At 48.9% G+C, this 17808-nt stretch overlaps 1 protein-coding gene across 1 annotated transcript in view; it reads right to left on the bottom strand.

Annotated features, from left to right (window-relative positions):
- Window positions 1-17444, bottom strand: part of Phactr3 (phosphatase and actin regulator 3) — a 188290-nt gene extending 170846 nt beyond the window's left edge. Inside the window, 1 exon segment of the mRNA XM_036185093.1 lies at window positions 16897-17444. Within this exon segment, the coding sequence (XP_036040986.1) occupies window positions 16897-17011 (115 nt within the window). The 5' untranslated portion in view covers window positions 17012-17444.
- Between the last annotated feature and the right edge of the window lie 364 nt (window positions 17445-17808).

Genomic DNA, 17808 nt, shown 5'->3' with positions numbered 1-17808 from the left:
AGATGATTGACAGGGAAATAGATGACAAATAGATGATAGATGAGACAGGATAGACAACCAAGCTATTATCTGAATGAATCCTCTAAGAATTTGTGTATTAGAAACTTGATCCCCATGAGCAGAGTTAAGAAACAAGACACCTGGGAAATAACTATGTCCTGAGGGTGCAGCCTCACAGAAGATTAGCCTGTTACTGGCTTCATGGAACATCCAGGGAGTATCTCTGTTAGAAGACAAATTCTCACTGGCCCACTTGTCATACATCATCATCACCATCATGGTGACCACAGTGTGCCCTGGCCATGCCCGAATGCAGTGAAGGCTGAGTGGGCCAATGTAGCATGAATCTCAAAAGGTCTTATTAATGAAATCAAACCTGAGGCAGGTTATTGGGGTGAATTCTGGAAGATCAGAGAAGCAGAACAAGCCATGGCTATCTCACCTTGCTAGTTCCTCAGGTGATCTTTTTTCCTCAGGCTAGAAGCTTCTGTGTCTTCATCTCAGCTGAACTGTGTTGCTCCAAAGCCTGAATGCTTAACCAACCAAATGCTTAACTAACTACATGCTTTACTCACTTAGTTCCTGGTCCTCACGACTTATATACCTTTCTCTTTCTGCCCCCACTCCCTGGGATTAAAGGTTGGGTTTCTGGGATTAAAGGCATGGGTCACCATGCTTAGCTGTTTCTAAAGTGGCCTTGAACTCAGAGATCCGGCTAGCTCTGCCTCCCAAGTGCTAGGATTAAAGGTGTGCACCACCATCGCCCAACTTCTGTTATGGCTTACTCTTTCCATTTTATAGCCACTATTGTTGGCTTTTTTCTAGTGGCTGTCTGTTCTCTGACCCCAGATATGTTTATTTTGAGAAACACACAATATTTCAGGGAACACAATTCCCACCACATTTCCCCTATTTCAACATCACACTCATAGACACTGAGCCTCTAGGGGCATGACTCAAACAGGCTTTTCTTCTTTATAAATTCCAACATACAACTGTTAAGACAGACAGACAAATAGAAACTTATCAAAAACAAAGGTGCAGCTGAGTTGAAGACTTGGGTATAAGAAGTCATGCCCAAATATTTGTCTTCTAGGTGACTCTGGAGCCTGTCAAGTTGACAATCAATATTAGCCATTATAAATATTCTTTCATATGCTGCCCAGCTTTGGTTCCCAAGCTGCCTATTCTTTCCTGATGCTGACATCTCCTATTGGACAGACATACCTCTGTCCATCATCACAACCTACCAGGTATACTCACAGATGTTGCTGGAATATCTTCCAAATTCCACAAGTCAGAGCATGCTCATAGAGAAAGCCTGCAGAACTCATGGGAGGGGGTGTGCACACCTGAATCTGGGGACAAGGGGACAAGGTGGGAAGCCAGAGCCAAGCAGTGACCAGGCCAAGGTAACCAGAGGAGAAGGGAGGTCAGCATCTTCATTGCCCACAACCACATAATCTTAAAAGTGAATTCTTGGCAGTAACAGCAGCTTTGGGCAAAGTCTGTGAACTCAGTGTGGAACTCAGGCCAGGGCGGACATGAACTGGGATATTCTCATTTCTGCAAATGCCTCACACACAGCACAGGACAAGGAGATGACACCAGCATCATAGTTGACATCTCTGAGTCGCTCCCTCACCTCTGTGAGCCCTTCATGCAGTCACACCTCCCAGAACAGGAGCCAATGACAAACTCTCCAGACTACAAAAGCCAAGAGTCAGCCTCAAGCCAGCTGAAGCCTCCACAGAGCTGGCACAGAGCTGGCCAGTGTCCCATGCCTAGAGTGAGGTGGCATGGTCACATGTAGGCAGAACTCAGAAAAAACACAGAGAGGAACCTCCTGCACAGCTTGGGGCTCCACAGACAGGGAGCAGATAGGAGACTAATAATCAAGTTCTGGGTTGACGTCCATTCTAAAAGGCCCATCAGCCATCCACACAACTGAAGGGTCATGGGAAGCAAGAGGAAGGGTCCCAGCAAGAAGACAACTAAATGCCTGGTGGCATCTGAAGGGAAGCCTGGGGTCTAGAGAGCTCTCTGCAGGGAAGCTGAATGGCCCCTGAGTGCAGTGTGTCAGGTGAGGGTGTAGGGATGGGGTAGGGGAAGCAAGGGACACAAAGACAGAAGTACTAATCACACTGAATGTCAGAAATAGGGAAAGGGCATGGGCTACAGGGGAGTCTCTCTTCTCTTTTTATAGGTTTTCTGTAAAACTAAAACTATCTAAGATTTAAATGATACTTAAAAAAAAAAACCCACTACTCTTTTTGTGTCAGGCTCAGTTAGAGGCTCTCAAGTCAGTTCAGTGCATGGGACATGTGTCCTGCAGAAGGGAACAGTAGATGGGCCCTGGACGCCTGAAGTGTTCACACAGGGCAGAGCTGTGTGGGGTGTCTATCTGTACCCAAGTTATTGGCAGGGATTGCTGCGGTGTCCTCAGGCTCCGGGAACATGAGCCATGTATACTGGCCCTGTCTAGTCCCTGGTGCAGGGCCAGAGCAGGTGTTCAGTCACGTCTCAACACACCACCTGTATGTGGGACATCCGAAGTACTTAAGTCTGCGTGCCACCAGGGCCCTTCCCAATAGGGAAGATGAGGGAAGCTGCTGGGGGAAGTGGCGGCTCACCTCAGGCTCTCACCCTCCTTCGTGAATTCCATGTCCTGGCACCCTGTTCCCCTCATAGAACAGCTGACCTGTGAGACTGAACAGGTGAGGGCACACAAAGGAAGTGAGGGAGCCCTGTCCACTGTGAAGGTGTACTCAACGGCCTCATTGGGACAGCATGCTGGAAACAGAAGTAACAGCAAAGGACCTTGGTCTGGGATGAAATACCAGGAGGTGGCTGTAAACAGAAGCTACAGAGTGCACACACGGGCGGTAGGAACATCATCCTCAAGCCAGAATTACAGACTAGATAGCCAAGGGCTTGGGAGTTGTACCTGAAGTGGAGAGGGGGCCCTATTTGGAACAAAGCCCTCAACCTATGGGATCTGCCACTTACTCCACAATGGTACTAGGATCCAGGTGAAGAGAAAGACCTCCAGCCAGTGTGCCCCAAGGGACTGATTGCTGAGCAGATGTCAGAGGAATCTGAGAAGGTGAGTTCAGTTTGCCTCCTTTCCAAATCCTCATGAGGCCATTAGGAGGAAGACAGAAGAAACTCACTCAGATAGTGAAGACCCCTGTGGTGGTTTGAATAGGAGTGGCCCCATAGACTAGTGTTTGAATGCTTGGTACATAGGGGGTGGCACTATTAGGAGGTGTGGCCTTGTTGGAGAAAGTGTGTCACTGTGGAGACAGGCTATGAGGTCTTATATGCTCAAGCTACACTCAGTGTGGTACATAGTCTCTCCCTGTTACCTATGGATCAAGATGTAGCGCTCTCAGCTCCCTCTCCAGCACCATGTCTGCCTGCACACTGCCATGCTCCCCACCATGATGATGACGGACTGAACCTCTGAAACGATAAATCAGCCCCAATTAAATACTTGTTTTCCTTTATAGGAGTTGCCATGGTCATGATGTCTCTTCACAGCAAGTAGAAACCCTAACTAAGACAGGCAGTTACTAGATCTGTGGAGCTAAGAGAAACAGCACCCTGTGTGTGCTACAGGGACTGAGTCAACAGCCCAAGGGAACAGCAATGGCTGCTGTTCCACAGTCCTGCTCTGTGACCCCAAGCTTTCCCATGTGAAGAGAGGACAGTGGCAATGCCCCTGTTACTTCCCACCGTTACAGGACATGCATTGAGCAACCATGCATTATTAGCCCATGGCTCTGTGGACAGAAGTCTGGGCTCTCAAGTCTGGGAACTCTGCTGAGGCCTCCCAGGCTGAAGTCAAAGTCATCAGTTTGCATTCTCAGAGGGACCTGGCAAGCGTCTGTTTCCACACTGACCTGGGGCTTGGGTCAAAACTCAATTGATTATGGCCATGTCCTTTGTCAACAGCCAGCAAGAGCCGGGCTAAGCAGTGGGGGCCACAAGTGTTTCTTGTCTCGCACAGGCCCCACCCACTTCGAAGTCAATGTCCCTAACCTGCGTCAGGCTCTAATCGCAAACACATGAAGAGTTTTGTTCTGAAGGGACTCACCTGATGAGGTCAGTTCTACTGAGTTTAATCACACTTTCTTGAAGTGAAATGTTTCCATGTCACACAGTCTAGACACAATGACATCACCCTTGTTACCAGCCTCTCCACACACACAAAGGGGAATCATGCAGGACATAGGTTGCTAAAGGTCTCTCCCTCCCTCCTGGAGGGAGGAGCAGAGTCAATACTCAGTGTGGTCCAGCTGCCACCATCCCAGCCCCATATCCCAGCAGGAGAACTTTATTCTACATTTATGTCCAAGCTCCCAAAGTTCACTATGGCCCAGACAATCTCTTCCCAAATCAGAACACTCGGCCTGTCTAGCCATCATCCTCTTCTACCCACATCCTAAGGGAGAGACCACTGCCTCTCATGCAGGATTCATGCCCCACAGTTACCCCCATGTTCATGCTGGACAAAGCCCTTGGCTTCACCCCCATATGCCCAAATATCACACAGATGCCCCAGGAGACACACTATCCCCTGTTCTTCCTAACAAGCCAGGGTCACAATTCTCTCATAGGTATGTCAGAAATGCTGTGAGTTGGACATTTGGCCCAGTGAGCTCAGGTCCAAGCCTCACTCTGCTGCTACCCCAGAACCCCTGAGTAGAGAAAGGTCTTGGAAATATGTGGGTCAGTGCACATGCCGTTTGTATATGTACCTCTCTCTGACTTCCCATGCTCTCACTTAGAGGGGACCATCATTCCCCCAAGAAGGCCCTGCACAGTCAGGTTCTGGCTTCTCTCTCCACACCACACGGTCTGCCTCTCCACACTCTCCAACTAGAGGCTCCAGTTTCTCTGATACCCCAAGTTCTCTCTTCCACGAGGCTTTTGTAAGTGATCTTCTCTTGGCCCAAGGCATTTCCCTTTCCTCTTACAACAGTACCCTATGCTGCATGCTGGCCCCTGTGTTTCCTTATGTGGCAGCAGGGCAGGCTTCCTCCAGCTTGATGGCACAGCCAGCCGCCTGTGCCCACCAGAGCCCACCCCCACTAGACCACCCACTGAATGAAGGTGGGGCTGTGGGTTTGCTCACTGCACATGCCCCATGCCTGCAGCATGCTGGGTGCTGTAATTGGCTCTCTGTGCCGGGAGGGAGAAGGACAGGGACCACACGTGCAGAGAGCTGAGTGGTACGGCTGTATCTGTATCTGTCTTTTTCTTCCACCCAGACTCTCAATGGGTGAGAAAAGCTACCGAGTCCTGTCTCCAAGAAGCACTAGTACCGGAAATGTCAGCCGTGAAATGCTAGCAGAGCCCAAGGATGCTGAAGGAAAGGGTCCTGTCAAAGGTCACTGAGATGTGGCCGCCAGCTCCAGCCCAGCCCCAGGAGAGCAGCAAAGAGGGAAAGACAAATGGTCAGAAGACAGTGCACATACTCCCCCAGGAGAACAGCTGCTCTGTGCACATCCTCCTGGAATAAACTGGGATCTGCTCATTTTTAAAAGCCGCACAGAGACTAATTATCCACAAATGTGCAGGCCTGTTTTAGCAATGTGTGAGCGCTGAGCCCTGTGCTGAGCCCTCCACTGGTTTTGCCAGATCCAGGAGTTTCCAGGAGAGTAACACCATTTAGCCTCAGGTCACCATAAGGTTGGTGGCTCTCAACCTTGCAAATTTCCTTTTTAATCCCGGTTTTGCTTTTCTTTGTTACCTGTGAACAGAACAAAGCTAAGAAGGGGTGACTAGGACAAATGTCATCAGCTGCACATTCAGTCCAGGTACACAGCACTGAGCAAGGATGAGGCGGTTGCAATGTTGAGGGTTGGGCTTGGGGCAATGGGAACCCTCAGATAAAGGATGCCAGAATATGTCGAGAAGTGGGAAGACTTGGGAAAATGTTAGAGACAATCAAACCAGAGCATCCACCCTGCTTGGAATAATTATCTAAGGGGCCAGATAAGTCACATTAGCTTCCCAAGGTTGGCAAAGAGGACCCTGGCTCCGCCCCTTCAGCAGAAAGCCTGCCAGACCAGGGAAACTGAAGCAAGGGCAGCATGCTCAGATGGTCCTGCGATGTGTCAGCAAACACCCCCACCATCCCCTTCACATGGAAACCAAGGAGGAGAAGCAAAAATTCTCCTCAAAGCTTCAACTTCAGCCACCGTAAGGACTCTGAGAAAGTGGGCCAGCACACAGTGCAACAGACCACACACACACACACACACACACACACACACACACACACACACACTCCTTCCAAAGCCCAACACCAACCTCAGAACCCAAAAGCCTAGTGGTTAATGGGGCCAGTCTCAGCCTAGATCTCCAGCTGCCCTATGAATTACCCCCTGACCTTGGTGTTCTGGTTCTCCTAGGGAAATAAGAAGCAATGCTTTGAAGGAAGGGTCCCCTGTGCACCTACTCTGCTCCAGGCTGTGCAAATGGAGTTGAGAATTCCTTGAGGGAGGCTAGATTCTCCTTGGCAGCAGTGAGCCATCCTGGTGACCAGTGGAAACTAGAGTATCTGGAAGTTTAGGGTACCAAGACTCAGAGAGTTACCACAGTGGGTCGATAGGAAAACCCAGACTTTCTAACCCAAGCCTATGTTCCTGCTACTGTCCTTCAGGGCCTGGCCACTTGACCTCCTAACATCAAGGTGTTCCCCATCAGAGATGACAGGAGACCCCAAGATGGACCTGACTACAGAAGCCCACAGAACCCTGAGACCTGCTGGGAAGCCTGCTGAGGCCTGCAGCACTGGTCAGTCTTATCAGCATTTCCTTGTGACCATCAAAGGAATGCAATGGACAATCTTTCCTTGGCATAAGCTGGCCCATGTGTCAACTCCAATAGATTCTGCAGGACCAAATGCTACAGTTGACCCTGAAAGGTCCTGTGCATTTATTTCCACCCCTGCCAAAGACAGACATTGCTGGGCTGGACCACAGTCCTGCAATACATGGAGAACAGCCACATCTGAGCCCAACCTAGATCACCCATCCTATCAGCTTACAGACACCCCAGGACTGGAAGTGTGCTACTGCAGGCCACTTAGGCACTAGGGTACTTCTGCAAGTCCATGATACAGCAGGAAAGGACCAGAAACAGTATCAAAGAAGGCAGACTAGAATGTCTGGCACATATCATATACATAGCCTGTCCTTTTGCCTATGGACACTGCATCCAGACGGGGAAGCTCTAGGCTGTGTGGCCCTCTTCATAGCACTCCATCCCACTCTCCATGCACACTGCAGTGTGTAAATACCAGCTGATAGAGAAATAACCATCAGAGGACCATGGACCAATGTGGTAACTGACACAGTGTCTGTATCACACTGGTGATGCCATTACCTGCATCTTCCAGAAAATGTCTTCAGGATCTTTCCATATTTCAGTTATCTACCACTATGGCATTAGTAATATTGTAGGTCTATCTTTTTTTCATTAAAATATATTTGATTTAAAAATTATCCAGTCCTCCCTGGGTGTCCATCTATCTTCCTGGGTACTTAAAGTCCTCTCTAGAGGACTAGATGTGTGATGCCAAATACACTGGAAATACGATCTTAATTGTTGCTGTACCATGTTGCCTAGAGAACAGTGTCAATTCTTAAAGTTTGTGAAGGTGCCGGGAACACAGCTCAGCAGATGAGGACTTAAGCCTGACCACCTGAGTTGGATCTCCATGTCCCACAAAGTAGAAGAGAGCCAACACCAAGTTTTCCTCTGACCATCCACATAAAGGAGCTGTCTGAGCACAGCCACACACCTGCAGTGTTGGTGCAGGGGAAGAGGGTGGACCCCTGCAGCTTATCAGACAAATAATCCATAAGTGATGGGTTCAGTAACTGAGCCTTCTCAGAAAGACAGGGAGAGGAGCGGTCCAGAAAGACACCCCAGGTGAACCTCTGGCCTCCACACAAACATGCACAACACACACACCAAAAGCAGTTCATAAGACTGGAGACATAGCTATCTGTGCATGCTTGCCAGGCATGCATCAAATCTGGGTTTCTCTTCATCCCTATATCCCTGTTTACACAGAAAGCTTAAGAGAACAAGAAAGGCTGTGGATGGTGCAGGCATACCCCTCAGAGCAGGGGCAGAGACAGTGCTGGGGCTGCAAACACATACCAGGACCTTAGCACAGAAGACTGGAGGGAAGGTCGGCAGCTCATGTAATCTGGAAAACACGTTAATCCTAGAATCAGCTCCACCTAAGCCAAGTTTCTCCTCCAAATAGAAGCAAGAAGGTGATGTATAGCATCTCTCTTGATTTTAATTAAATCCTCAGTATGATTCTTATCTGCATGTGGATACAAATGTTCAAGAAAAACACAAAGGAAAAGGAATAATAATCATAATCATAATAAATATAATGGCAATGTGGTTCATTAGTAAAAGTATTGAGACAGACAAATGTTTGGACAACTTTTGAAAAGAGTTCTATTCAAATCAATTGCATAATAATGCAATCATTTATTTATCAAGTGGTATAGACACCGCTCCTACCCTCTCCTCATGTCTTGGTAGAGTCATTATATATCTGCCAACTAACCACTGTCAAACCAGTTGATGTGTCCATTAGGACAGTGGGTTGCCAAGCTACATATTCAAATGCTATGTGTTAACAAAGAAGAACATGTGTCACAGCCATCAGAGCTGGGACCTTCCACAAATCAGTCATCAACTGTCTTGATTTTCATTTGCTTTGGTCATGTGTCTTAGCTAAGGTTTCTTGTAGTAAGATTTGTCTTTGGACTGCCAACTCACATGACACTAAGAACTCTTACTAATTGTGAAAGCTTGGCCTTAGTTAAGGCTTGTCCCACTAGCTCTTATAACTTAAATTATCACATATTTTTATTAATCTACATACTACCATGTGGCTTTTACCTCTCTCCCATTCTGTGTGTTTGACCTGTTCCATGTCTCTATGGCCTCTTTCCCATACCTAGATTCATCTCCTACCCAGAAGTCCCTCCTATACCTCCTGCCTAGCTATGGACCATTCAGCTCTTTATTAAACCAATCACAGCAATATATCTTTACACAGTATACACATATCACACATTTCCCCCCTTTTTGTCTAAATAAAAAAGGAAGGTCTTCAGTTTCTATTGCTTCGACAAAATGCAATGACCTAAAAAGCAAGTTGGGGAGGAAAGGGTTTATTCAGCTTACATTTCTACATTGCCAAAGGAACACAGGACAGGAACTCAAGCAGGGCAGGGACCTAGAGATAGGAGCTGATGCAGAAGCCAGAGAGGGTGCTGCTTACTGGCTTGCTCCCCAGGGCTTGCTCAACCTGCTTTTTTATAGAACCAAGACCACCAGCCCAGGGATGACACCATCCACAATGAGCTAGAGGCATTTTCTCAATTGAGATTCCCTCCTCTCAGATGACACTAGCTTGTGTCAAGTTGACATTAAGCCTAGCCAGCAGAGTCATGTGATGTTATTATTTTTAATTTGATGTGGCAGGGATCATAGAAGTAATTGAGTCCACCATAGTCAGTCCCACTTTCCTTTCTTCTGTACTGTCCCCCTGTTTTTTCTTTGCAGTCCTGGGAAACAACCCTAGAACCTCATAGGTGTTAGGGAAGTGCTCTACCACTGAGCCACACCCTCAGCTCTGCACTGTCTCCTGCTAGGAGCTTCACGGTATTGTTCTACTGTCAAACTCAAAACAAAACAAAACAAAACTACACTTCCTCATGTCCCTTGCAACTGGGAGTGGCCTTTCAATGCCCTTCTAGCCAAACAGGTGTACCTGGATGGATGTCACCAAATGGGCTCCAAGAAATCCAAGTCGCACTCAGCATTGGGCACCCTATGCCTCTCACTGACTCCTTCATCCACCAGGAAAATTCACTGGTCTCTGGAGAGGGAAGAATAATACAGCCAGAGTGCTGTAAGAATGCTGCCGTCACTTTCCTACCTGGGGAAGCCCCTGACCTAATTTGTTTAAGCCACCATGTCAAAACACGCCAATAATAAAAATCACATCTTCCATAGGAATCCAGACTTCCAAGACAGTTCCTCAAACAGACTGACTACTGGGCCACTACCTCACAGAAGCGACCACCTCTCTAACAGGCTACTACCCTGACTCTGAAGCCCTATAAACACTACATTTGGGCTACTAAATAAAATGGGATGTAGGGTATGGGATGAAAAGCTTTTCAAAGTTAAGAATAATAGATTTCACATACTTAGTTGGAAGGAAGCTGCCTTTATTCTCATGGTATTTCCATCTTCTCTGTATCCAGAGACAGAAGGAGCCCAGGACATGCCAGCCTGTGCACCCGCTTGTTACAGTGCCTAAGGCTTCAGTCTGCACTGTGACACACTCCTTGCATCTCCAGAGCAGCCTCCCTTTCTAGAAGTCACCATACACTTTCAAAGAAAAAAGCTCACACAGCAAAACAACCTGTGGAGACACATCCAAACCTCCCCCCCACCCTCCCCCCCATAACCAGCATGTCAGCCCATAGCTGTTAGGATAGAGCAGAAAGTGGGACTCACAGATGGTCCTGGCCAGGACACAGAAGAAAGCAAGTTCAGTTCCCACAGTGAGTAGCAGTCTAGAGGATTGACCCAGCAAAGCCACTGGAGCCAATGGCTGGGAGTCAGCTGTCCAGACATCATGTGGCTTTGACATATGGAGAACCAGAATCCAGAAAAGAACCTGGATCCTCCTCCATTATCTTGTCATTACTGATTTGAGATGAGTTCTTGACCCTGAGGGACATTGTTCCCTAACTGTGACAGAGCCAGGCACCAGGGGACTAGAACGGACCACACATTGTCCCCCTCAGGCTCTCTACTTTCCTCCTACTGATTCACAGCCTCTATAAACTTGTTAATGACAGATGGGATCATTCCAGGAGATGATGGGGTGTGGGGAAGCCTAATAACTCCATCCCCAAATGTCCTTACTGTGGATGAACAGAATTCACTAATCCTTGGCCTTTTAGATGTTGGAGAATAACCACTACACCTTTTCTTCAGTAGTCAGGGTAAGCCTGAGGACATATGCATAGTTGACAGCATTCTACCACTGAACTGTTTCCCCAGGCCCCTTTCAATTTTTAACTTTAAGACAATGTCTAAGTTGCCCAGGCTGACTTTGAACTTGGTATTCCAGCTACCAATTTACATTTTAAAAGAAAGTAAAGCTTAAAGAAGTAAAGAGGTTTGTCCAAGGTAACAGCATATGCATAGCAAAGCAGCATGCACAGGAGTCCATTGACCCCCAGGCAAAGGATTTCTTGGTTCTCTTGGCTAAAATGATCCAGAAAGAGCAAGCATATTACAAGTGAAACTTTGGAAAGCTAGTTGAATTGAAATAAATTAATCCTGTGTAAATAAATATTATGTGCTTAGGAATTTCCCCTTAAAGATGACATAATCAGCCCAAGGGAAGCCGAGAGTCCCTCCAGCAGGAGAGTCAAAGACCACTGAAACATACTGGTATATTTGTCAATAGGTGTTTCCTTCAGGGCACCGCCAGGCCAGAGCATCATTGTCCAGCAAAGCTGTGTGCAGACTAGAATATTCTACTGCAGTATCCAACATGTAGGCCACAGTGCCACATGGCCACCAAGTACTTAAAAGTGACTGGTACAAGTGGGGAAATGCCACTGTCATTTTAACTTGGAAAGTTTCATTTGGAATTACGATGCCACCTGTGGCTGGTGGCCACAGTGATGGTCAGACCACAAGATGTCCATCAGATGAATAGCAATCAAATGATGAAGTGTAGAGGAAGAGGGGGGCTGTGTGATTAAGAAGAAATCAGCCAGAAAGGGAGCAATGCTCTGACGTGTTGGCATCCAATACACTAATAATAACCAGCCATGGCTAGTACCCGCAGCACGGCTCCTGGTCACTGGCTTCTGTGTGGAAGACTAGGGACAAGAATTTCCAAAGTGTCCAAACATGTTCCGTGTGGACACACACCACATTTCCATAATCAACAGAAAACACGTGAGTTTTTAAACTCTGGTTTTATAAAGCTTGTAGTTTTTATTTTTAATAACCCTAAAGAAACTGACAAGGTAATTACCGCGTAGTTTTACTGCTAATTAACACATGTAGACACTCTGCAAGGAGCCAGAGGGAGATCCCCAGAACTCAGGACTCCAGAGGAAGAGAACACTTGAGGAATGCAAATAGAAAAAGCCCTGATCAATGCAGGCTATGCTGTGCTATGGCCTTCACTATAGGCACACAGAGGACCCCACTGAGGGTTGGAGATGGAGGAGTACCCAGAACCAGCCAGCATGTCAGAAGACTTGCCCTCTGTGGAGGGAGAGAGGGAGAGAGAGAGAGAGAGAGAGAGAGAGAGAGAGAGAGAGAGAGAGAGAGAGGGAGGGAGGGAGGGAGAGAAGAGGGGACAGAAGTCAAGGTTGCGGCTGTCTTAGGGGAGGAAAGGGAGGCTCGGCCCAGAGCAGGAAGACACAGAAGTGAGGGTTTCATGAGGCCAGGGCTGTGGGAGAAGAAGGTGTCAAGACCCACTGTCACATGCTCAAAGTGTGGTGAGGTGAATGCTACAACCAGCTAGGGCTTCTGCTGAGCTACAGGAGGCATGGGCTATGGAGGAAGGAGGCACACTAGCCGAGAGTCTAGGGGGCAAATCTACACATCAGTGTGCAGCTCTGGGAGGAGAGACCTCTAAAGTATTCCTTCTTCTCTGAGCCACATGCAGAGGCGACCTGTCCCTGGAGAAAGACAGCTGGCTGTAATCTCCTCCTAGCTCATTGTCATCTGGCCTATCCCAAACCACACCAGGTGATAAAGGATAAAGGCCAGAGTCACTCCGCACCCTATAGTGTACAGATAACCCTGCCACACAGAGAGACCCTGACCACCAATGGCAAGATACTGAGCTGAGAAGACTGACTGGGTCAGAAGTCTTGCCTAGTTGTACAATGACCCCTCCAAAGTGAAACCTGGGTGAAAGTCCATCTGAGGCCACATGGAAACACTTCAAAAATCACTACAAGTGGCTGCTGGCTGGTCTCTGGTCCCGATCTGGAGCCCAAGGAGATGATTTGAGAAAGGAGGAAGGTGAGATAGACAGCGGTGCAAAGAAACCCAAGCACATCAGGAGGAGGGAAGACTCCAGAGAGGAGAAGGCCAGAGAGGGACATGCCAAGACAGGATGGGGCAGGTGTGGCCAGGTACCTGACAGCACAAGGTGCTGCTGGATCCCTGGGGACCTTGAGCCTTGGGAGGAGAGATGCTCATGGGAGTACTTCTTGGCTTGTTGCAGGTTGTGCTCTGGAAGAAAACCTAACTCCACGTTGGGTACAGAGAACAGTTTACAAAGGGAACTCTGCAAGGAGCAGATGGAGCTCCATAACTGGAGCTGAGACACTGGCATGCAGGAAGAACAATTTAGGAGAAAGAACTTCAGCCCTGCAGTCCAGTCTATGCCTTCGGTGGGGATGCTGAGAAACTCGATACACAGGGAAACTGCAACAATGTGCTCAGTGCAATTGAGGAGTCAGGCGTTATCACAAGACCCCATTTGTCACCCTTCATGCTAAGGAAAATGCATTTACAGCCCAGGGTGTTGGCAAGGTTTTAAGCAGTGGGTACTGTCACAAGCAGCTCCCGTAAGGAGTGTGAATCAGTATATTGACCAGGAGGTACAATGTCATTAGGATAACAAATGTGGTCCAGGCATCCCATGGGCTGGCACCTATCCATCGGATGAGCACAAGCCAGTTGATGCTCTCTCCACTGTGTTGCTCATGGCGGGTAAACACTGGACACAGCACAGCTCCTCCTAGCTAAACTAGAAAACTCATTCCACTGCTGGGACTGTCTACAAAAGACCCCTGAGATCAGGCTTGGTGACTGTGGAGGTTCTCTTACAGAAGAAGTGGTGGGAGTGCTCCTGAAACCCCCTGCGATCCCAGCCCTCCTTCCTTTACCTCTCTGCTAATCATATGCAATTCTGTCCTAGATTTGTGTGTGTGGCCTTTCGGTCTTAGCCAGTGCCAGAGTATAGGAGACCATAAGGCTGGGTGAGGAACTCCACCCATGCTACCATGCACAGCTGTTATGCATGCTGGGCTTAGACTCTCTGGTAGTGTAGTTGTTTTGAGGTCACCCACATTCCAGAAAATAACTCATTGGCTTCTCCCCATTAGATTTTGATAGAATTGCATGTGGATTTGTCACTGGTCCTCTGTAAGGAGTGGAAGAGGCAAACCCTAGGGGCTGTTTTCCACTCATATGGACCTGTAACAGGGAGGAAAGAGGGAGGATCAGAGCAGAGGATGCTACAGGATAACATGGACTCGGGGAAAGAGGCAACAAAGCACCCTTGAGTCTACTTTTCCAAGAATGTTTTTTAAGTTTTGACTAAGAGAACATTGTTGAATTCAGAATGCCTGGGGTGGGGGTGAGGTAAAAGCAATCTAGGACTGGTCTACAAAACAGAGCATTTGGATGGAGGGAGGCAATTCCTCTATGTACTTGAATCTGGTCATTGCGCAGCTAGTGACTGGGCTCAGCATCAGGTGTCCCCATGAGAGCAGCAGGTACACAGACAGAGGAGACCTTAAGTGCAAGGTCAGATGAAAGGCTGTGCTAAGAACACCCTAGAACACCAGACTCTGAAAAGCCGGAGTCACATGTGGTATGGGGGACCACACCAGGGTGGATGCGGGGTAGGCCTATCAAGATGCTTAAAGAATTCTAAAAGGTGGACCCAAGACAATCAGTCAATATGCCACGATTTAGCACGTCTCCCACCAACAGGAGTGTGCAAGCACCTTCCACACCCCCACCCTTCTTCTTTCAGGCTTGTAGGTCTCTTCCAAACTGAAGATTCTGATTCTTTTTGGCCAGAATCCCTCTACTGAACACAATCCATGGATGCTCAATTACCTGGCCCACCATTCATGGAATTTTTATCCATTTTAAGACTTCTCACTCCCTATAACTGCTCACTTGTTTCCATTTTGACAATTCTAACCAGACAACAACTCCAGCACACATCCTTCTGTGGCTTAACTTCACCATGAGCATCAGAGCCCTCCTCCTTCTCCCTCCCTCCTGGATGGGCAGCAGCCACCTGCCCAGCCCTCCACTCCACCCACAGATGCATCAACTAACAGACAGCAGAAAAGCTAAGTTCTCCATAATTTCCATTTCAAGTTCGCCTCTTTTTACTGCCAGGGAGACAAAAGGAGCTGGAGAGATTATCTGGTAACAGACCATTCATCTCCATAGTAGGAAGTGTCTGTATCTCAGAGAGGTAGGAAAGCCATCCTTCATGGGTGTTTCCTCTCAGATGACTAAACGAAGGTTTCATTGGCAACTTGAGGGTCTGCTTGCTGCCCTAGAAACTCCATGAAGACTAACTTGCCCTCCTAGAGGTGGCAGATTCGGGGACTCTGTCTGCTGGCACACTGATGTGACCTGGTATGACTATGACACATGTCAAAGTCTTAACAAAGACATCTTAGAAGACTTGGATGGATTTATGGTTTAAAATTTGAATATAAGGTTCAGGTACCCACACAGCTACTTTTTTAAAAAGATTTATTTATTTATTTATTTATTGTGTATACAGTGTTCTACTGGCATGTGTGCTAGCACTCCAGAAGGCACCAGAGCTCATTACATGTGGCTGCTGGGAATCGAACTCAGGACCTCTGAAAGAGAGCAGCCAGTTCTCTTAACCTCTGAGCCATTTTTTTACAGGGAGGATTTTTCTGGGCAGTTCATATAGGTCTTGTGGAATGCCTCCCACCAAGCCAGCCTTCCCTGGCCCCTGGGACTAGCTCAACTTTAATGCCATCACTTAACAATCATTTAACACCATAAAGTCCCCATTCAGGGGTCCTCACATTTAGAGAGAAGTCTACAAAGGAAGGCAAGATGTTTTCAGACAGCATATATGAGGGACTGTGCTTCATGAAGACATATACCTGAGCCCCTCCGCTTGGCACCATGCACCAGCTTTGTTTTTTTTTTTTTTTTTTTTTTTTTTTTTTTTTAAGATCCATTTCAGAAGCTCTGACTTCTCCCTGAGAAGTGAAAATTGCCTTCTGGTGGAAAAAGGTTTTAATGATCACTTTGCTTCCTGTGTCTCCATGGTGACAAGGAGCACACAGCCCACCCCCTCCTGCTTCATTAGGCCTTTCCCGGTCCCAGGAAAGTCATCAATCAAGCCGCATAGATGCCTCTGTGACCTGTTTATCACCTAAACAATCCACGTTGGGAGGAGTGGACAAGCCCACAGAGTGGAAGGAAACCCAGCTCTGCTGGGTGCACACCCTTCATCTCCCCACAGCAGCTCTGTCCGGCACACCTGCCCCAAGAGGCAGGCGCGCCCAGGTGGGCTAGGCCTTGCTGGAGTCCTGGTGTCCAGTGACAGCCCTGGGCGCGGTGGCCACAGCAGTGCAGTACTACCCTGACCCTTGGGGTGCGGAACACAGGAACACAGGAGGGCCTGGATGGAGGGTAGAGCAGGCACCAACCCTGGGCGGAGGTGGCCCGTGGACCCTTCCCCTGGGCAGTCAGCTGCACTCCAGGGCAGCAAGCCCCTGGTGGGGATGCGATGCCCAGCAGTTGGCGAACGTGGCATACTGCAAAGCATCCAGCTCTACCCCGCAAAGCGGTTCCTCTCCGGACAAAAGGCTCCGAGGCGTCCCAGCCCCCCGTGTTAGGGACAGGAACCAAAGGCCCGGTGGTGCCTGAATGGGGCCGTCCCCCCGCCTCACGGTGAAGGCGGGGGAGCTCTGGCACGTAGGGAAGCGGTCCCCATGCCACCTGCCTCGTGTCTCCCCCACCCCGCCTGGCCGCCCCCGCCTGGCCCGGTACCTGGGTTCTCCCCGGCGTCCGTGGAGGTGGCTGAAGAGTCGCTGAGGAAGCTGGGGTCACTCTGGGAGCGGCCCCGCGACACAAGGCAGCCGCTGCCTTCCTCGGATGCGGCCATGGGCAAGGCGGCGCGGGGGCAAGTTGGAGGGAGACGGGAATCAGAGCATCCTAGGCAGCCAAGGTCACCGGCGAGGGGGCTGGAGGGGGCGTCCTTTTTTAAAGGAAAAGCAAAAGGGACCAGGAAAAGGAAGGAACGGAGGAGGACGCCTGGGCTGGCTTCAGGGTGGGGAGACAAAAGCCGTGCAGGCTGCAGCCAGGCGCATCCCGGCGTGCGCGGCCTCGCTTTGTTATTTATTCGTATTTATTCCCATTCTTCAGTTTATATTCCAGGGGAAAAAAAGTTGAACCAGGAAATAAAAACTTTTTCTTATCAGTGTTTATAGCGTGCTTGGGGCTGGGGGAGATGTCCAGGAATGTCTGGGGGTGCTCCCTCCCCCCCCCCCCCCCCCCCCCCCCCCGGAAAAAAGGAAAAAGGGAGAATCTTTGCTCTTGCAATTGCTTTAATCTGAAAGCTGTTCTTGGAGCATCTGTTGGAAAACATTAGGATTCTCCCATCATGCCACGCGAGGAGCATGACGTCACGGAGCTGGGAGTGAAAATGAGTGGTGATGGGGAGGGGTCTCAAATACCTGGACTGCACAAGACCACGGGGACTAGGGGCTGGATCTTGGGTTATGATCCGCCCACCCCCATACCTGATGCTCTAGGACAGAATGCATCCACGTGTCCTCCTCCCCCCCCCCCCCCCCACTCCCGCCCACAGGAGAGGAGGAGCCCTGAGGCGAGGGCGGTGCCTCTCTTGAACGCACTCTCCAGGCTGATCCAGGCAACTCTTGGCCCCTGGTTCGCTGGCCC

Source organism: Onychomys torridus, chromosome 4, assembly GCF_903995425.1.
Source record: "Onychomys torridus chromosome 4, mOncTor1.1, whole genome shotgun sequence".
NCBI classification, from domain to species: Eukaryota; Metazoa; Chordata; class Mammalia; order Rodentia; family Cricetidae; genus Onychomys; species Onychomys torridus.
Note: the sequence above shows the minus strand (reverse complement) of the source record. Positions and strands in the feature narration are given on the sequence as shown.